Genomic DNA, 22565 nt, shown 5'->3' on the forward strand with positions numbered 1-22565 from the left:
GTATGTGCCGATAGTAGTAAGCGTTAGCCGCAGCATAGAGCTAGTCGTTAGGGCTGAATTGGTGAAGGCAGCTACTACAGAAAAGCAGTTTGTTTTCAGGCAGCATGTTAGCCAGCTAACAGTTTGGGAATATGGCTACTGTTAGCAATGGTTTCTATATAAATAATATAAACAAAGCCTATCAAATGTACACTACACATAAAAGGTCTGCATTCTTCTTAAAACATGAATATGACAAACAACGCTGGCATGTTGAACAAAGACACACAGACTGCTTCGATTGGGGCAGCAGCAGCAGTAAACAGTATTTTTGTTCTGTTTAAAGTCAAAGATGCAGTCTTTGAGATTTAGTGGCATCTAGTGGCAAGGTTGCAGATTGCAACTAGCTGAATCCCTCCTTCACCCCTCCCTTTCCGAGTAGTAGAGCCTACTACACAGCAACCACTGATTCTTCTTATTTCTCTGTCTTCCAACTGGAGCTACAGCGCCAGAGAACTTGTAGAGAGAATTACCACTCTGTAATGTCTTCCAAGTTTTTCAAACACTACAGGTACCAAGCTAGTCCAAAATGAATGGGTTAATATGGAGCTAAATCATGGTTTATAAATACTTAAACTTTTTTATATAAAATAATGCATTAATTTCCTAAACACAGAACAGCATAAAACATTTTAACACCACTGTTATATTTTTAAGAGCTTTTGAACTCGTTATAGAAGTTTAAAATGGCGCCTCATGTACGTTCATGACGTCAATGAGTATGAACAGCTAATGATCTGCTCTGCTCGCCAACCAATTAGCACTCAGTGGCAGTAATGTTAGCATTCTGCTGCCCAAAACCTGTTTGCTGTAGAAAAAAGGAAACATACAGGTGAGTTTCCTTTGCTTTATTAGTGAAATACATCCTTCTACTTTCTAAAATTAAAGGAATGTTCTGGGCAAGCGATTAGAAACTATTGTAACTTTTTGTTTTTAGCCGTTTAGCTATATTTACCCCCATTCATTTAAGGCCTCTGACATTTTTCAGTCATGTTTTTGATAGAACAGGGGAAATAGGAAGAGGCCAGACTCCTCATAAACTGGCTCTGACAGCGCCACCATAATCATGCTTCAGTGTGCATACGTGAAAAACGCCCTCTAGAGCCAGTGTTTGGTTTGTCTGTCCTGAGTTACTGTCGAAACACGGTGGCACAACATGGTGGCCTCTGTTGGAAGAGGAGCCGCTTCATATGCAGATATGGCTCAGAAGGGCTCATTCTAAGCTCACGAAAACACAACGCTTGTTATATTCCATTTCTGCTAATAGAGCCCCCTAAATCTTACATACTGCACCTTTAAATAGTACTTTGACAATTAAATCCACTTCTTATTCTGACTATTTGCACAAAAACTAAAATGTGGCTGTAGTAGCTCAGTGTTTGAGTGCTAAGGTACACTACAATAACATTTTGATATTGTTTCTGCAGTAGTTATATGGAGGTGTGTCTCATAGTCATAATTCATTTTTACACAACAATTTCCAACCTCTCTTTATCCCTTAGAATTAAAATGGCTGTTTTTGTTACTATCCATTTAAGACTGATATTTGCAAATGAGCCATGCTCTGATTGGCTGCCCTACATTGTGTCTCATTTAGAAAGCAGTCCTCACTAAAACTGTCCTTATAACTTCAGCATGGGTGGGCGGGGCCAAACTGCTGTAGGCTGAATAGGTTGACATAAGCAAACACAACATCAAAGTATTTTTTCTATAAAAATTTGGGATATTCAGTTTTCCACAATATGGGCCCTTTAAATAATACATTGAATTGGTTCAATCAAATGCAACAAAAACTCCAAACAGTAAATAAAGAGCAGGACAGTGTTTGTTTGTCTGAAATCTGTACTGTTTTATTCTTTTACAGGCAGGGTAGTGTGTTTGTGTGTATGCGTCTGTGTGTGTGTGTGTGTGTGTGTGTATGTGCAGGCAGGTCTTAAATACATTCTCATTCATGAAAAGTAAGGACTGATAAGGTAGCTGGCAACAATAGAAAGAAATATGTTTCTGTTGAAGACCAATGGCTACATCATTGATTTTCTTAAATCAGCATATATCCACAGATAAATACTTTTTTTCCCATTTATAATATATATCAATATAGCTATAGATTTCAGATAAAGTCATCACTATGATACATGATACAGCCATTTTTCTTGATAATGTCCCACTGGATTCTTTTCTATTTTTTTATTAAAAAATGACTGAAAATAAGATGGGTTTATACTTGCATAAAATAATCACATGAAGAAGACAGTGCTATACACAACCACTGAGAAGAAGTACAGCAGGGAATCCAGACAGAAGTGACTCAAATGTAACAGATCCAAAAAGAGGGCCTATATTTGCCTTTGTAGACGACATACTGTACATACAAGCATGACCTTTGACCCCAATCTGCAGAATAAATGGTCTGAAATAGCACGCCACTATAAAATTCATATTACTGAGTGACTGTACGATTCACCAGGTTGTATATAGTGATGCACTGATCCCACATACTGACCTTATTAAATGATACAGATATCAATCAGAAGTGAACGATCCACAGTCAATACATTACTTTAGCTGTAATTGCAATGCAGTGCTAATTAAATAATTACTGTACATTAGACTCTATTGTATATTTATGTTTATATACTACTAAAAACTATAAATGCTTTGAAGGGCCCATATCCTACATTTTTTAATTTATTTGTGACATTTGTGGGGTTTTCTTTACACCAAACCAGTCATAATTCATTTTAAAATGAACACTTTCAGACCTAAACACATCCCTTAGAATGAAACAGGCTGTGTTACTGTGCCTTTAAGACTGACATGTATAAATGAGGTCTGTCCTGATTGGCTGCCCTGTACTGTGCCTCATTTTTAAAAGCAGTCCAGGCTGAAACACTCCTTATAACTTCAGTGTGAACAGGGCAGTTTAATTTCCATATATGGACTGTATGGACTGGAGAGTTTTGAAATTTTATCAGTGTTTATTTACTACATCAAAGTCTCTAATTTAAAAATAAAAAAGAAAGAAAGTAAATTCAGTTTTCAATGTTACGGGTCTTTCAGAGGAGTTTTGCTATCGAACTGGTACTTAGTATCGGCCCATATCTCGAATTCAGACGTCTGTATTGATATCAGAAGAGAAAAAGTGGAATCAGTGCATCACTATCTGTAATTGTAAATACAGGAGCAGAGCTTTATAAAGTAAGGCCTGTGCAAAATTAGGGGTATATATCACAATGTGTTTCACTGTCTTGGTGGTAGTAATAATATTAATAATACTAATAATAATAATTATAATAATAATAGTCATTATTTTTTATTTAATGTCTTTATCATTCTGTATTAGTGTGTAATGTATTAGTGAATAATATAATAGTGTATCATATAACCTGTAGAGCACAACAGGAAACTAATTAAATTGATGAACTGACTTGATTCAAAAGCGAACATAATTTCTACATGAATAAAATACATCAACACAGTTTTGTCTTTCAGTCTTACTTACTTCTGACAGAAATTATGCCGAAGTAATATATCTAATTAAATAGTCGTATGCAAAAGTTTTGGCACCCCCGGTCAAATTCCATGTTGTATTGATTTTCTGAGTGTAAATAAGTGAACACGTTCTCTACAGAGACACACTCCTGCACATTTTAATACACAACTACTGTTTATTTACTGAATTTAACATACTGGGAAAACAAATCATACAATGTAGCTTGTGCAAAAGTGATGAGACATTTTTTTTTCCAGTATGTTGTCGGCACAGAAATTGTGCTTATGTTCACAACATATGAAATTTGATGTTCAAACTTCTGCATACGGCTGCAGATGTGCACATTTGAATCAAACCAATTCAACTCTTTTCATTGTATTCAACACCGCAAAGCACTAATCTGCACCAACACGGCAATGAGTGTAAACATTTAAACACCTTCTGTTGATTTTATAAGAATGATTTAAGCTGTTGGAGTTTGATTTGTATTGTGGGCAGGGCTATTTGTGTTACTCCGCAGGACAATGACAGTGGCATTCACTTTTTCAATGTTATATTTCCTATTGTTAAAGACCCTTTTTTATTTGCTGACTTGTTTACTATTAATTTATTTTCTTTCTTTGTTTTTATTTACTTAATTTTTTTTGTTCTCATGGCTTTTATTTAAATGTCTTAATAAAGCTGTCTAAACTTCATTTAAATGTGTGAAAGGTGCATGATAAATACACTTTAATTATTATTATTATTATTATTATTATTATTCGCTGCTGTACTTTTCCTCACACAGACACAAGATGTACTCCTTCTAATAAAAAAAGGCTAAAATGCCTCAAATTAGAACAAAAAAAAAACACTTCATTCAGAAATAATAGAAAAAGGCAAGTCAAACTGTAACAGTTACTAAAATATTCATCATAATGATAAACCACCGATTATTATTGTAATATAGTCATAACAACAACAGTAGAAATGATAAAAATGCAGATGAGACTCCCTAAAAAAATCAGTTTGCTACTGGATCTTGTTCAGTGTGATATGAATTCTCCAGTCCATGCTCACGTGTAATGAATTGAGCATTTTAATAAAGACAGTCTTGCCTAATGCTGAAAGAAAGAGGGCATTCAAAAACAGTGGTATTTTGTGTTTGGTGCATGCCTGATGCTGTCCAGTTCATTTCACTGTTACACGGTGCATTCATGAGTGATAATAGGCCAAACGTATGTCAGAATGCAAATAAAGAACAAAAAAAAATATCAATTTATTACATAAATTTCATTTTAAAAATCAAATAAGATATCAATTTCTACATATATTTGGCAGGGTTTTAGTTTTGGCAAAAAAAAGCTTGAAAATTAAAAATTAAAAGTGTATTTGTGTGTGAATAAGGATCAACGATGGTAAATAAATGTCAAAAAATTAAGCATTCATTATTTTTCTCATGCACACCATAACACAATCATAAATCATAAATCGTAAATGGCCCCTGCACTTCAAAAGGACACAATCTCGAGCGCTGCCTGTTACGTATACTCAGCAGAACATTGCACACAAAATCTCCTTCACTCCAAAATCTGTAAAAGTCTGGGTTTTGATATTACCTTTTAGTTTAGACCCACCTTTTCTTCATCTGTTCTTTAAAAACCTGAGGAAGTGTCACCTTATCTGTAACTCCAACTCTTTACACATTAGCCTCTCTACTTTAAAGGGGAATGCCACCGATTTTTCCAAATTTCTGCATGATTAAACTGTTACGACGTAAACAGAGTCTTTCAGAGTGATTTGGTGTGAAATGCTCTGTTCTACAGAAACTTACCAAGTCAGATGTTTACAGTGGTGGTGATGGGAACCAGACATCTGAAGAGGTTAATGCCTCTAAAACAGGCATGTCAAACTGGGGACCTTCTGGGCTAAAGTGCTGCGGACATTAGTGTTACCCTCATCTAATGCTCTGAATTCAGTTCATGAAGGCTTTGCTAATGAGCTGATGAGCTGAATCAGCTGTGTTTAATGAGGCAGTGTGCTGAAGTCTGCAGTGTTTTTGCCCACGAGGAGTGGTGCCTGACACGTGTTCTAAAAGGTCCATCGGTTTAAAGTTTTGGTCCAAAATGTATTCACGATTTAGATTTTCCACTATTCACCATCATCAACATTCCATATAAAAATCAGAAGACGTGTAGGTTCGCTAGTGGTTTTGGATAGCAAATAAAATGGCTATGTTTATGTTGTAGTCATGGAGACCCCTGGTCTGGGTCTCTACAATCAACCATTTCACACCAAACTACTCTGAATGACTTTAACATCCGTTTGAAATTTTGAAAAATAGGTGGAATTTCCCTTTAAGCAGTCCCTTTTTGCCATCCTGTCATGTCCCTTCCGAGAGGAATTCCCTGCAAATCCGGCAACTTTACACATTTTATTGTTCGGTGGCGTTAATATGAATGTAAACATAAGATAAGATTAGACTCGATGTGTATTTCTGGTCGTTTTTTTGTGCAAAGCTTCATCCGTACGGCAGCGATAGTGTTTATTAACGTCTTTATAGGAGCAGCCCGGCGCCCTCGTGGTTGCAGGCGGCCACGTCTGTAACAGTGACGCATGAGGCAGACTGCATTCAGTGTGGAAAATGTCTTGACAGTAACAAAATGAGGTTTTTTCTGCTCTCTGTGGTTCCTCAGGCCTCCACCGGGCCTGGACTTCTTGGACAGGTCGCATTGCTACGCATGCAGGTTTCTACGCACTCGTCCGAGAAAGCAATAAAAAGTGCACCCACTGTTTTTTGGGGGGTGGGGGTGGTATTCACTACTGTTCAAAAATTTAGAATCACTGTAAATATCACTGATATTTTATTTGATAACAGTGTATACAGTGAGTGAGGGCATGTTTAGGTGTTTTACTCAAAACTTTTTTTTTCTCTTAAATGATAATACACTGTACACAGCTAATTACCGTAAATTACTATCATTTCATCACTACTTTTTTAAATATGAGCAATTCTGGATATTAATTTCTGTAGAACTTCAGTCTGAATGTTAATTTTATGAGAACTTCTCTTACAACTATATACTTGATTCTATACTGTCTTCTCTATTATTATGTAAATATTTACAGCTCCATTCATAACGCTGGACACATCAAAATTTTCTTAATAAAAACGCATCAGTGCATCGTGATGCATCGACCTGAAGGTGATGATTCAACTGTACTGATTGGAGATGTTACTGTCATGTCAAGATTATAAAGTATGCTATTTATTAATATCCATAAAAGCTTGATGCCTTGTTTTTAATGTCTGTATTCGACTGCAGTTTAAATAGTCAATATGTGTATTTTTAAATATAATTTTGAATCGTACCAAAAGATAATGCAATCTGAGCCATTGTGCACTGAATCGTTTCCTAAAGAATCAAATCTAACTGAAATTTCAGATTTAATGACGCACTGAATCGTTTCCTAAAGAACTGAATTGTGCTAAAATTGGAAATTTAATGACCCACTGAATTACTTCCTAAAGAATCAAACCATGCTGTTATTTGAGATTTAATGATGCGTCATGATTTGATGATGAGTCATTTCCTAAACAACTGAATCACACTGAAATGTGAGACTTAATGACACATTGAATCGTCTCCTAAAGAATCATAATCAAAAGATTTATACAGTTACACCTGCAGTCATTCTGGTCTTATGATACTGAAAACAGTGATTCCAAACTTTTGAACAGTAGTGAAACCAACAGAGATAAACAGGAGAAAGGGGCGGGGCCAAGAGAGGCTCGTGGGTCACTTACACCATGGATGACAACGTGTTGTCCTCAGCGTAAGGACAGGCAGTGGAAGTTCGTAGAGTGGAGTGATTGACTGGTAGTGACCCGTCAGGGGGTGAAAGGTCATTTAACTCCCCGGACGAGGACAGAGGAAAGGACGGAGAAAGAGAAATGCCGGACGAAGGGTCCGCAGAGCCGGCAAAGGTGCGAGGGGGCTTGGGGACGAGATTGGGCTCCAGAGTAGCCCTGACCAGTAGCTGCCTGTCCCTGTCCGCGTCTTTCGAGTGCTGGTCATCGCACTGACCCTCCGCCTGGCTGCAGGAGCCTCGGCCAGACTCCGATTCTCCATCAGAAAGCTCCAGAGGAGGAGAACCGCTGCCGTCCAGCCTGAAGAGAGAGTCCAGGTACTGGGCGAATTCCAGCACAGCCTGGCTGGGGTTACCGTTGGACAGTGGGGTGGTGAGGGACAGTCCACTCTCCATGTCCACTTTGACCTCTACTCGATTCTCCTCTTGTTTTTTCTCCTCCAGGCCAGCAGAGGGCGACCTCAGATCTGCACAACATGGACAAAATATCAAGTTGCAATGATATTGCTATATAATGCTAAGCAGTCAAAGACTGATTTCCACCTGGGTCTACTGGACAATGCGCAAAGTTGGTCATTATATTATTATTATATTAGTGTGACTCAGGATGTGGCACAAGTACAGATTTTAGGAATCTGTACAGGAATTAACAGCTTAACAGCTTTTTCTGATCGTTTACAGTCTGGCTACAAACAGAAATATATATGTGTATGTTTTTATTTTCAATGCTGACCTACAAAAATGAACAAATATAGTATGCCTGATCGGTCTATATTTCACACACACACACACACACACACACACACACACACACACACACACACTTCCTAAAACGCTTATCCTTCTGGGTCGCAGGTGGGTGCTGGAGCCTATGCCAGCAATATATATTTCATTCCTTAAAATATATTTATGGCTAATCTATTTGGCCACTGCACAGTTGCCTTTAATAAACTAAAAAAGATTGTTTTGTAATTATTTTTATTTGTTCATTACTTAAGTGGTCTGCTCACATTTCTCGATTGTGAAAGGACTTGAGCTCCATATGTCTGTAATAGGACAGCTGAGAGAAGTGCATGAAAACTTAGCCCAATAGGGCTAAACAATTAATCTCTTTTTAAATTGAAATTGCAATTGGGAAGAGTGTGATATTCAAATCACAAGAGCTGCAATTTAATTATAACTTCTAAGAGGGGAAATTTAACCTCATAACTCGGAGTATGTGGACTGGTAGTCTGCCACACTACAATCAGCGCTCAAGTCTGAAAAAAATGATCTTCTGGAGTTTAAAGGTGCAGTGTGTAAGATTCAGGGGGATCTATAAGCAGAAATGGAATATAATTTAGAAAACCATGTTTTCATTAGTTTATAATCACCTGTACCTATGAATCGCTGTGCTCTCGTTAGCTTAGAATGAGCCCTTCATATCTACATAGGGAGCGGCTCCTCTTCCAACAGAGGCCGCAATGTTGCGCCGCCATGTTTCTACAGTAGCCCAGAACGGACAAATCAAACACTGGCTCTAGAGGCACCTTTCACGCTTTTTAGCTGAAGTGGCAGCTTGAATTTGGTGGCGCTGCAGCTCCAGCTGGAAGAACTGAAATTTAGCACAAGAAAAAGCAAGGGAGGGTGAATCCTTGCCATCAAAGAAGAGAAAACATGAAGAAGCAAAACAAAATCTGGACAGCCGATGGCAGAAAACCTGACGGCCACCGTAGGTTCTACTACATGCTTGGAAAGGGAGCAACCTCATCTCTGGAAGCATCTAACACACTGCACCTTTAAATCATTGAATTCATTCAAATTAGAACTGTAATACTGGTCAGCAAAAACGCAATTACATATTTTCCCTAAATTGTTCAGCCTTATCGGGCAACATAGCTAAGTGGTGTATATGTTCACGTTTTAAGCTTGTCCAGCTACATTTTGAACACTAGAATCGACTTCAACGGTTTGTGGGAATACGGCTAATTATTTTGACCAAAATTATGTGTTAGAAACCTAGAAATTTAATACTAATTTATCTGAAATCACTTAGGAAGGTCTGAGATTGGATGAGATCTCAGCACACAATAAAAAAATTTTGAGAGTGGTTTGCGGTTTTGCATACTGCATATTAGGGCTGAAGACTGAATTTTTGGATGGTTTTATATCGAAATTGCAATAAGAAAGAGTGCCATTTTCAAATTGCAAGAGCTGCGTTTTTTATACTAGAATACATTTTCCACAATTTTTGTTGTCTTAACGTGTTTTATATGGAGAAAATTTACCCCAATAACAGCGAGCTTGTGAACTGCCTGTAGATGGGTTCACTAATCAAAATTAGTAAAAAAAACACATGTATATGTGACATCACAACCATCACAACTAACTGGTAGTTTAATGCGCTCAACATTCAAGCTTCATGCCAGAAAAAGCGTATGTTCTGCTCTTCAGGCCTGCAAATAACTTATAGAAAATTATTTTCTATGCATTTAAATTGTAATCACAAAATTGGTCAGAAAAATCGCAGTTAGATATTTTTCATTGTTCAGCCATACGGCACATCACCTACTGCCGTACTGTTCAGGCCCAACATTGCAATAATAACAAACAAACCATTAATTGTGCAGCCCTACCTCCATCCTTTGCATTCTCTTCAGACTCCTTTTCCGCAGGTCCTGTCCAGGGTGCGCCGGGGTTCGTTTCCTGGCTGTTAGGGACGGTTAACCGCTGATTTACCTCGAGTGTCTGTGAAGAGGGCCGTGAGACTGCTCTCTGCTGGCCAGGCCGACCTATGGCAGTCTGTCCAAGCAGAAGCGGAGGACCGTGGCCACTTTGTTGCGGGCTTTTTGGCAGGAGGTGTTGGGAAGGAACGGTCAGTTCTGGCGGCGTTGGGCAGTAGGGTCCGGATTCCCCGAGCTCATGCTCCGGAGAGGCGTGGAGAAGCCCGTCTGCGGCCAGCAGCTCAGTGCGCGAGCTCACAGACGGGTTCTCCTCTGGGATCGGAGCGTCCAGGGGGAAGGGCAATGACCCCAGGCACGGCGACCCCCTCAGAGCGGCCGAGGAACGGCGGGAGTCCAGGCTGTAGACCGACTCGACGTCCGAAAGGCTCTCCATGACCGCCAGGGGGGCCTTACGCTCCCGCAGCTCCACGGCCAGCCGTTCTCGAGCCCCTGTCAGCACCACGGGAATGGGTGGAGGAGGACACTCGGAAAAACCGTCCAGGGAAATCTCTGAGCGGGCGCAGGAGCTGCAGGGGGAGAGGAGAGGAGAGGAGAGGAGAGGAAAGGAGAGAAGAGAAGAGAAGAGGATAGGAGAGGAGACGAGAGGAGGGAACAGCGCAAAAAAAATAAAGCAAGGGTGGAGAGGAAGGAGAAAGGAGCGGATGGAAAAAGTTGGACAAAAAAAAAGAAAAATAGGAAAATGGGTAAAAGCAAATTAATGAAATAGGAGAGGAGGGAGGAAACATAGAGGAGAAGCATACAGGAGAAGGATGCAGGTAAAAGCAAATAAGTGAGAGGAGCACAAACAAGGAAAAATAAGCCCAATGAAAAGAAAGGGAGGAAATAAAGTATGTCGGGAATGGTTGGGGGGGGATGTGGAGAAGGAAGGAAGCAGAGGAAAGGTGGGTAAGACTGAGTCATCTGGACAGAGCTCTATCTGCGCTGTGCCTGCCTGCTAAACCAGAGCGGGCGGGGGGGAAACTGGATGCTACCATAAGTGGTTCTGCAGTGGGCAAGTGAGAAAGGACAGGGCTCAGAGTTAAAGACTGACAGGAGCTGAGAGAGGGCAGCATTGATGTTTACATAGTGAAATTCTCACGCAACTTTAGTTGCTTGAAACATATATGAAACAGAACAGCACTTGAGATGCATAGTGTAAAGCAGGGGTGTCAAACGTAAAAAGGACACATTATAAAATCTCATTAAATCTGTGGGCCAGAGAAAAATATGTTTTTATTTCTTTTTTTAATTAATGTTGTGCTATTACCGAAACTGTCCATTGTTTATTCAAAATACGCAAACAACTTCAGCAGAAAAATACAGACACTTGTAGTAGACCTTGAAATATTACATGGATACTTCAAATATTCAAAATTTAAATGTCCCCAGGAGCTCAGTCTTTTACACTTGCCTATTTGCTTAAACTACACACTTGGCATCCTTTCTTTGCTGCAAGTTCATTAATTCTTTTACAGTAAAATTAAGTAAAATTAGTTCAGTTTCTGAGCTGCAGAGCTAATGTTAAGTGTTTATATTGGTTGAACTGCAGCTGAAATGCATTTTGGTGATATGACTAGTGTGGAATTGCGTAGAATTGTGTAGAATTGAGGTGTAACTGCTGTCCCTTAGTTTGTTGTTGGGGTAGGAGAGTCGGGGCACATTCTGCTGCAGTGTATACTGGGTCCTGTAGTGAAGCATACAGTGAAACGGACTAATAATAGAAAATTAAAATACTTTTGGGGGCTGGATAAGATTGTGTGGCGGGCCTGATCTGGCCCATGTGCCTTGTGTTTGACACATGGGATGTAAAGCATCGTGCAAATCATTTTAAACTCAGCCGCAACAGATGCACCGAGTTTCAGGAAACAGCAATAACATATCGAGTGATCAATTCGAACGGCGTACTTTCAAATGATTGATTTTACTGGATTAGTGGACAAGAGAACACAACAGAAGAAGGTTGGCTGGGTGGCTGAAAAGAAGACCCCACCTGACTGACTGAAGTTTGGTAGTTTTTCATTTTGTCAGTTTCCTGAGCCACGACAACAAATGTGAATTTATCGTTTCTGTCAACATCCATGTTAACCAGCCAGCTAATGCTAACAGCTGTTTAAACCATTTAAACCAATGCTAAGACAAAACTAAAAGGTGATGCATTGTTTTTTCTCTGCATATGAGTAAATCTGTCCATCATTTCCACATAAAATAGTAAAATATTACATCAATACAAATACTGCCAAAAGTAACCAGAAAGACAAAATTGTGTTGATGTTGCATATTTTAGACATTCAGTCACATTAATTAAATATATGACACAATTTCACTAACTGGGGTGGCTAGAAAAGCGGCCATGCTTCACCCTTGGCTAAGCCTCTGGTTAAACGGCTGCTTGTTTCACTGTTTATTCTTCTTTACAGCTCATGCATGACTTTATAGGGAGAACGATATGCTATGTCAAGAAATGTGAGCTGCTTATCTGGCTATCTAGTGCAGTAACTGAATGCATTGACTGTTTTCTGTAAATTATGCTGCATGCAGCTCACAACATACAACTAGTTGCATGAAGTTTTCATTGCGTAAAGCCAGTTTGAAGCCCTAACATTATTACATCTAAATGAGCCTTCAAACAAGACCAGTGCTGATGACACGCATCCATAAAAACAACCCTTTAAATGTACACAGTCTACACTGTAGTGAAAATAAATTTATTTGCTGAATTTAATATATTGGGGAAAATTAAATATATTATTATAATATATTAGATATAGTAAAATATGATATATAATTTATAACTATATAACTATACATATATATATTCCCCAATATGTTAAACTCAGCAAATAAATAGAAATTGAGCACTAAAATGTGCAAAAAAAATGATATTTAAATGTGTTCTCTATTTTAACTTAAAAAAAAGTATGTTCAAACTTTTGCATACACATATACACTATTAAATATTTTAAAAGTAGGCACTGTAGGCAGCCTATTCATATGGATATTTTTCTAATTTTAATTTTATTTTGTGCTCATGTTAAACTCTGAAAAACTGAAAAAGATCTTTTAAAAGAAATGGAAAAAAAACCAAAAATAATGTAACAATAATAATTTAAGTGTAAATTTTGGATTTAACTAATTTAACTAATTCAGTAGAAACAGCAATCAATAATCTTACAACAAGCTCATGAGAAGAAATACAGTGTTACAAACATTAGACAGACGTCCTGCAATGGAACAGATACTGTGAGGTGTAAAACTGTTTGGGTTAGCGTGCAGGACTGACCGGACACTGCTGTTTCTGCGGTGCTGTGTGGGCGGCGAGGGCTGCTGGGAGTTGGAGGCTCCAAGGAAAATGGTCTCTGCATTCAGGTCCACTTCTGTAGGACTGACCATGATCTTTGCGGCAGACAGAAGAGCTGTTTTCCCTTTATTGTAATTTTCCAGAACCTAAAAGAGAGAAAAAAAGAGAGATGGGGTGGAAGGGGGAGGCGGTGGCAGGGGTCATATAATTATAAGTTTTAAGCCTTATAAGTAAGAAAGCTATGAACAAAAACACATAGATCACTTAGAATTCATGTAAGAGTGAATTTTAATAAGGGTGAATATAAAGTGCAATGATGCAACATTACTGAAATGTCACATTGAAATTTCACACGGACTCACAGTCAAAGTCACTGAGCCCTTCACACAGGCTTTGTTCCTTTGTTTAAAAATTAATCCTCGCTGTCTCATGTGTTTTCTCTCCCTCAAAAACACTCAGTGAATGCAGCACAGAGCTCCAGATTTCAGCCAGTGCAGATTAAACACTTTCTCTGCGAGCACAGTACTGTGCAAAAATCATTTATTGAGTTTCCAATTTAAACAGCCATTAACTACAAGGTACTCATTTTTCTCGAGATGTTTCTGATGATTTTAGATATGAGATAATCCACTTGCATAAAGGAGAAAGTCAAAGGAAAATAAGTGAAAAAACAGGAGTTTCCAAAATTTATAAAACACTACAGAGATTCCTAACAACCACCTGGAAGACATGGTAGACACCAAAACTGACCCCATCAGACAAACAGCACTTAAAGCTTTCATCTTTGAGAGGAGAAAATCAAGCTGCTTCAGATCTGAAAACATCCACAGGTGTTTCTGTCCATCCTTCCACTGTAAGAAGACGACTCAGCACTATGGGTCTGAAAGGATGTGTAGCTGTCAAGAAGAACCTCACTGAGAAAAGGAGACAGACACATCAAACAAAGAAGCTGAACAATGGACTGACCACCCCAGAGTCCAGACCTCAACATCACTGAATGTGTTTGAATTACTTCAGAAAATGATCAACCAGCTTCTAAGACTGAACTTTGGAGGTGTGTCTGCAGATTTCTTTAAGAAACTCAAAGTGAGTCTCCTGAAAAGAATGGAAGCTGGAATAAAGGTAAAGAGTGACACACTGAACACTCAAACAGCTGAGATTAGATTTAGTTGGTGAGGCCTCTGTTAAATCTGTTTTTTTTTGTTTTTTTTTCTGATGCTGAAAACCGACTTACTTATACTGAATGGCAGTTTTGAGTTTTGACTTTTGAACTGTAAATCTATTCAAACTCAGAACACGCTGACATAATTAGTACATGTTTACAAACAGGTTGATATTAGTGAAGTCTAGCTCTGTAGACACCAGGGCTGGATAAATATGTAGTAGAGCTGTTGTCACCTAACATGACTCAGTTTATCACAATACCTACATTTACAGTCAGGTATTCATTCAACCTAATGAGAAACTGTAGAACAGACTCAGTTTATATCACAATACCTACATTTAGAGTCAATTATTCATTCAAGCTAATGAGAAACTGCAGAACAGACTCATGTTATTTATATACATTATGCACTTATGATATTTGTTTTTTAATGTGTATGAAAAGTCAGACTGTCAGTATAGACCAGGCACAGTTTTGTTTGCCATGTAATCAAGCTAATGTTAGCATGGTAGCTTTTCAAACTGCCAACACAATGTTATGTATTTATGCACAATTCAGTCTTCAAGATGAAAACATGCTTCATTCTAAGAAACTTACAGAGTCAGAATTGTTAATAGTGGTGGTGACAGGAACCAGATATCCATCTCTAAAAGGTCCCTCACAGAAAGTTATTACACATAATGGTTTTGAATACACTGCCTGAAGTCTGAGACATTGTTCAGCCTACAATGTATCTGTTCATGGTGGAGGGATACTTGCAGGGAGTTATGAGGTGAAATAGTCCCCAAAGAAAACTTATTTCAGATTTATACTATTTTTTAACATTCCATATAAAGCTCAGCAGACACATGTAGGTTCACTGGTGGCTTTGGACAGTAAATAAAATGTCTACATTTGTGTTGTAGTAATGGCAACCCCTTGTTCCCATCACCACCACCATAATGAAATCTGAACCATTTAACACCAAACCACTCTGAATCACTCTGTTTACATCTCAAACACTGAATTGTACAGAATTTTTTGAAAAACTGGTTGAATTACCCTTCGAGTAATAATGCTTACCAGTTCCAGGACCTGAAACTTTAAGACCTCTATGGTAATACTACAAAACTTTCTACACCAGTATTCTGATCAGAATCTTAAATTAGTAAATCCAATTACTATAATAAGGAAACTACTGCAGTGTAGTACTGTGATTACTATAGGCTATTAGCAATACTAATATCCTGTAGTACTATAATACTGTTACTACAATATTGCTGCAGTAATACAAGTGTTACTATACTAAGTTCTACCAGGACTACAGTAATATTACAGCTTGTTACAGACATATTCTGTTTTTCCTAAGGGTCCATATAACTCAACAGTTGTTATAAAAGAACACATTCGTATCTGGAGCACAGACAGGTCAATTACGGGACAGATTAAAACACATTCACACAAACAACTCCAGTCATACACGCCCCAAGGATGAAACAATGATATGTTTATTAATGTTAACATGTTAATGAGATTAAAAACAGATCAAAGGAACCACAAACAGATATGATAAATGTAACAAAGTGTCCATATTCATAATCAAAGTATGGCGATGTTGTGCAAGTCAAACACACCACAAACACAAACAAAACAAACACAAATGTAACAGTGGTCTGAATGTCAGAGTCATGCCATGAGCCTATATAATGCTTTAATAAAATATTACTAAATAACACTTACGAGCCTAGAGGCCATGCTGGAGATGTGTGGCGCACACAGCTTTTACACATGAGATACACATTCAGACTGGCTTGCATCACTGCTTAATGAGGCAACCATGCAATAAGCTGATAAAATTGTGGTATGAATATATTAGAACCGCAAAATGTAGACAAAATAAAGACAAAAAAAACAATATTGTCCTGGTCAGTGACAATATATCACTACAGCAAAGGTCAATATCATTATAACAATTAACAAATTATATAATTACGCAGCTTTAACAAGCATCTAGTAAATATCCTCCTCAATTAAGGCTACCTTAAGCAAGTAAACATGACACTGTGTTTTGAAACGGTATGTGACGTGGGCCGCAGAGCTGAGGTCAAGTCTGTCTCAGTTTACCAGAACCAAAACAAACCGTTACTTGCACGCCGCCACCAACAGCAGGAGAGAAAAGTGATACAGTGTAAACACACACAACACACAGGCTGTCTCATTTCACCTGGTCAGCAGAGGAGAGAACGTAAACTACAGAGCAAATCAAAACACAGGAAGACATTCTGTCACTGCCACATCAAAACCTTGAAACCCTTTTTCCCCCTATTTATTTATTTTTTTATTTAAGAAACAATTTGCTGTCCTTTTTCACTTTGCAAAATATTTCACAATGAACAAACCAACAAAAAAAAATGGTTCCATATAGAACCATGAACACTCAAAGAACCCTTTGCATGATTAAAGGTTCTTTACATCATGAAAGCATTCTTCAGATTGATAAGGAATGGTGTTGTATATGGTTCTATACAGAACCTTTTTGAAAAGGGTTCTTTCTATTGTTATGGTGTCAAGTTTGTAACAATACAAGAACCCTTTTTCGTGCTATATAGAACAATTTTCTTTACTAAAGAACCCCTGAAGAACTATCTTGTTTAAGTGTGTTCTTTAAAAGTTAAAAAACGTCTTTTCCTTCTAATATAAAATCTCAAGGTTTTGTTATAGCAGCGACTTTTTGAAAGAATCCTTGCAAACAGCAGCACAGAAAGAGTGAGCGTAAAACAAGACACTTCATTCAGCTTTGCGATACTCAATACAGAATGAGAGGGAGAAAAAAAAACGGCAAAAAAGAAAGAGGGAGCTCTATACAGAACAGGAAAGAGTGAGCAGACACCACCGTAGCAGTATACAGCAGGGACACGACACCTAGAGTGAAACAAGATGGTTACTATGGAAAGGAATAAGATTTGGTTAATCTACAGCTCAGATTTGCTGAATATTTGCAGCTTAAAGGTCCAGCGTGTAAGATTTAGTGGCATCTAGTGGTGATGTTGCAGATTGCAACCAACTTAATGCCCCTCCCTCACCCCTCCCTTTCTAACTGCGTAACAGAACCTAGTCAGGTGTTCTGCCGTCATCTGTCCCGATTTCATTTTGCTTATTCATGTTTTCGCTTCTGTGATGGCGAGGATTCACCCTCTCTCACTTTGTCTTGTGCTAAATAATAAGTCTGATCCTCCATTTGTCAAACTTCTCACAACATTAAATGGTCAGCCAGCACCAGCAGCAACCACTGATTCTTCTTTCTATGTCTTCCAATTAGAGCAATAGCACCACCAAATTCAAACTGCCCCTTCAGCGTAAAAGCTGATTTGTCCATTCTGGGCTACTGTAGAAACATGGCTTGCACAACATAGTGGTCTCTTTTGGAAGAGGAGCTGCTCCGTAAGTAGATATGAAAGACTTATTATAAGATTACGAAAACACCACGATTTGTAGTTACAGGTGATTATACACTAATGAAAACATGACTTTGTTTACTATATTCCATTTCTGCTAATAGATCTCCCTGAATCTAACACACTGCACCTTTAAACGACATTCAATGAATAAACTTGGACATTTAACGGAAACTGGAGACAAGAGACCCGAAGAAAGTGATTCACATCAGAGATGTTAAAGCGTTAAATGACAGCAAATAAGAACTGCTAACAATTAGCACAGTACTCTGAGAAGTTCTGTGCGATATTGTGAGCATCTTTGGGAACAAAGCTCTGGATATAAAGTGTGCAAATTCTGCACACTTAAAAAAGATAGTTCAAGGGTCCTTTAGTGAAGGCAATCCTATTTAGAACCGTTTCATGCATTAATGGTTCTTTGCATGGCGAAACAGTCCTTAAGATTGATGGAGAATGTGTTGTGTATATATATATCTTTATAGAACCTTTTTGAAAATGGTTCTATGAAGCACCAAAGGGTTCTGCTGTTGTTACAAGCTTGAAATCCTAACAATTACAGAACCCTTTATAGTGCCATATAGAACCATATACAACACATTCTCCAACCTGAAACCATGTAAGCATGGTTCTATAAAGAACTCTAAACAGAACCACTGCCTTTACTAAAGAACCCTTGAAGAACCATCTTTTTTAAGGGGACTGAAACAAGAAGTTACATAAGAGGTTTTTAGGCTAGTTATAATATCTGCTTTACAGATTTGTCAGAATTTTCATGGTTAAATGAGAAATATGACTTAGCTCCGCCCACAAATCCATTCACAGCAATTTAGTCCAGGTTGGAGATTTAAAGAACATTAGCGAAAACCTTTCAAGCAAACGAGAACTGAGAAGGTGCAGAACAAACCTTACATAAGAGTGCAACATTAGTTTTAAATGAGACAGCGGTGTGCAAAAGTTTGAACACCCCTGGTCAAAGTATATGTTTTGTTTGCTTTTCTAAGTGTAAATAAGTGAACACATCCTCTACAGAGACACACACATTTTAATGCACAATTACTGTTTTTTTTTTTTTTGCTGAATTTAACATATTGGGAAAAGTATTTAATATAATGTGACACTTGATTGAAATGTATTTATTTTCTATGTGCAAAAAAAGCCACACCAGATTTTGTTGTGTGATCGAGCTAACGTTAACATGGTGGAAAATTTGTCGTTGTTGTTTACAACGTGCCTTGATTCGATTCACTATTACAACACGGTCCAGCTCGGTAGCGAAGCAATTTAAACTGGAAGCTGAACATAGCATAGCAACTCTAAACAAAGGTTTAAAGAGAGCATCTCAAAAGCTGCCATAAAAGAATGCATCTGTGGGCAGAGCATGAATTGGTCAAATAGCTCATCTCTAACTGAACGGACAGTATGATACTCCAGAGAGTTAACAGATGTACTGTGTGTTATATAGACATTATAGTGGTGCTGAGAAAGCACCAGGTGGGTCTGGAGTATCTGATATTTGATGACTTCCAGCTGCTGGAGACTCTGGCATTTGAGCATCTGAAGGCGATGCTGCTGGTGAAGGGTTAACTGCAGCATTGAGTGGTGCAGAGTTTTCCGGGACAGAGTTTTCCGGGGCAGCTGAAGGCTGCTGCTGCTGCTGCTGCTGTAAAGGGATTTGGGATACTGGTTGAGTAGAAACTGCTTCATTTGGGGGGAAAGTGAAGGGACAGGCTAAATTTGGAGAAAAGGATTCGTCTGAAATGAGAGGACTCAGAGGGGAATCTGGAGGAATTTGAGAAACATCAACACCAGCATTAGCCTCCTCGTCTTCAACAGCAAACTTGTCTGAAAGGAAAAATGGGTTTTCCAGCACCTGCAGAAACACCAAAACACGTTACTGTACAATACTTCTGCTATACAGGAGAAAAAGTGGACACAAACAGAGACCTGCGAGTAAAGCCTGTGCTGAGAAGAAGGAGGAGAAGAGGAGGAGACCCCTGCAAAAAACCCAAAGTGAAGGAAAGAGTGCAAAATGCCTTAATGCAAGGCTGTAACACAGGATTATCTCTATAATCAATTAGTCTAGCTATGAATAGAGCAACACAGATAGCTAAATAGCTAGCACAACTAATGCTAATCATGCATTTTTAGAGTTCCAGTGTCCTAAGCAATGGAGAAAAACAGAAAAAATAATAACAAAACAGGTAAAAATAAAACACAAGGAAGAGTCATGATATCCCAGTAAATAATAGCTAGGTCGCTATTTAGCATTAAGTTAGCATGAGCTGATGTTACTGCTTACAGTTAAGCTTTAAGGATAATTAGAAAGCTAGCTGTTAGCCAGAGACATTTAATTCAGAATCATTTTTATTTGAAGAGGTAATTCATAAATGATTCTCCAAAAAAGTGACATGGAGATTGCCCTCTAACTTCCTGTAGCGTATTATAGTCTGTCAGAATGACTGTGCGGAGAACATGAACATTATAGAGCACTTTTTAAATGAAACAATAGAAGCCATATCGCCCCCTACACTTGCTGTAGTGTATTACAGTCTGTCAGAATGACTGTGTGGATCATATGAACATTATAGAGCGCTTTTTAAATGAAACAATGAATGCCATATTGCCCACACACTTCCTGCAGTAGACAACACATATCTACTTTTTAAAGGGTTAATCGACTTTGTGGATTAACTGTTGAAGCCCTCTCTCAAAGGCAAACTTAGCACCACCACTGTCTGCAACAAAACATGACAAATTTAGCTTTTACACACACATGTACGCACAGACACCAAAGCTTTGCAGCACCAGCATGCCCAGTTCCAGTTTAGCAGAAAAGCCTTCATAAGAACGAATCACCAGCCCAGAGCCCCCAGCCAGTCCACACACAGCCGAGCTAAATAAAGAAAATGTGTTGCTAAGAGATTTGTAGATTTGCAGATTTGCGTAGTGTCAGTTTCTCTAATCCCTCTACAGCAGAACAGATACTAATATTCTGTATGTGTGTGTGGAGTGGCTCTGAGTGCCTCAGTTCATCCAAAACACCCACAGAGAGCTGCACCAGAAACATGATCCTCAGAAAAAGCACATAAAAAACACACACAAACCTTGTTGAGGCCCTCCATCACCACATGTGGCATGTGCTCATTCAGCATGGCTGGAGAGATGATGACCTCATCGAAGGCCTTATTATCACCCCATAGAGCGGAGTATGTAGGGTCTTCTTGACCACAGCTAGAGTGAGAATGAGAGATGAGAGAGAGAGAGAGAGAGAGAGAGAGAGAGGGGCCATCAGATGAAAAAATATATAACTATGCAAATAACAAAGCCCAATTTGTTGCAGGATTAAACTATTCTAATATGATGCTAATGGTGTGCAGCTTCACAGGTTTTAAATAATGAGTTTGAAGCTGTGAAGAAATCTTACACGTGTCCAAAATGATGAACAGAGCTGTAGAAGATTTTCAAATGACTGAGAAAGCTGTAGAACATCAAACATAAACTTCTAATAAAATGGACACCCAAAGTTGAATGCTAATAAATTTTCAATGACAAGAATATACATAAAAGTAATAAAACTTAAAATTTAAAAATAATATCCGGAATATCTGGAATGAAACAATTGGAGCCACACTGCCCCCTACACGTCCTGTAGTGTATTACAGTTCATCAGAGTGGCTGTTTGGATCATCTGAACATTATAGAGCACTTTTTAAATGAAACAATAGAAGTCATATCACCCCTACACTTTCTGTAGTGTATTACAGATGACTGCGTTGGCTAGCATCATGCTGAGTGATGGGGGGGGCAGGGAGAGAACCATCTCTCTCACCCAGAGAGAGGACAGTTATGCTCTCTTTATTAGGCCAAAAACGGCTGCGGCCAGAAAAGTTATACAGGAGGAGATGGTCACTCGTTGAAATATGAACAGGAAAGCTTGTAACACTGAACATGGTGTCTGTTTACGGGGAAAGTCTCGCCCTTCAATATATGAGCCATCTTGCCGTTTAAGGCGCTAGTGGGTAAAGCCCCCCTAGTTGTGGAGATATGCGCAAGCGCAGCAGCCAGAACAAGAAGAAAAAATGCTTCTTTTGTGTGTTATTTTAGCCAAATGCAATGCTGTTGTTGTCAGATTTCATCAGTGGATTCAAATAACTATCTGAAACATTAATGTAGCAGTTGGTTTCGGTTTTATAGGTCTCTGCCCATTCAAAGAGAGAGGAATCTGGTCTTGTATGAGTGGAAATAAGGGCCCAGCGGCAATGCCATGATGGCCGTCAAGTGGACAGAGTTTCTTGTAAGGATTTTGCTGAGGCAGTGCTGGATCTTCTAACACTGGGGTCAATGCTCAGACTGTTGTGCTTTCCTTTATTCCTTTACTACAAAATCGTTATGAACAAAAGGTTTTAACATTCTCACCAGGTTTCAGGGGGGTGGTTGTGGACCACGTGGATGATGCGTCCAGGCAGGTAGAGGGGGGTGGAGGCAGACAGGGCTATGCTGAGGTCACTGGGGTGTAAACACAGGCGAGAGTTGGAAGGCGTTACGCCCTGAGATGGAGGATCGTCCTCCATCGGCAGTTCAGTTT

At 38.7% G+C, this 22565-nt stretch overlaps 1 protein-coding gene across 2 annotated transcripts in view; it reads right to left on the reverse strand.

Annotated features, from left to right (window-relative positions):
- Nucleotides 1-1858: 1858 nt before the first annotated feature.
- Nucleotides 1859-22565, reverse strand: part of dagla (diacylglycerol lipase, alpha) — a 72039-nt gene continuing 51332 nt past the window's right edge. For both annotated transcript variants that reach the window (XM_036585986.1, XM_036585985.1), the window contains 5 exons: nt 22397-22565; nt 21085-21211; nt 13364-13527; nt 9997-10610; nt 1859-7848 (listed from right to left, as the gene is read on the reverse strand). The exon at nt 22397-22565 is cut by the window's right edge and continues 37 nt beyond it. In XM_036585986.1, coding sequence (XP_036441879.1) covers nt 7316-7848; nt 9997-10610; nt 13364-13527; nt 21085-21211; nt 22397-22565 — 1607 coding nt within the window. In that variant the 3' untranslated portion in view covers nt 1859-7315. The remainder of the gene's footprint in view (nt 7849-9996; nt 10611-13363; nt 13528-21084; nt 21212-22396) is intronic.

Source organism: Colossoma macropomum, unplaced genomic scaffold (assembly GCF_904425465.1).
Source record: "Colossoma macropomum unplaced genomic scaffold, Colossoma_macropomum, whole genome shotgun sequence".
In the NCBI taxonomy this organism is placed as follows: Eukaryota; Metazoa; Chordata; class Actinopteri; order Characiformes; family Serrasalmidae; genus Colossoma; species Colossoma macropomum.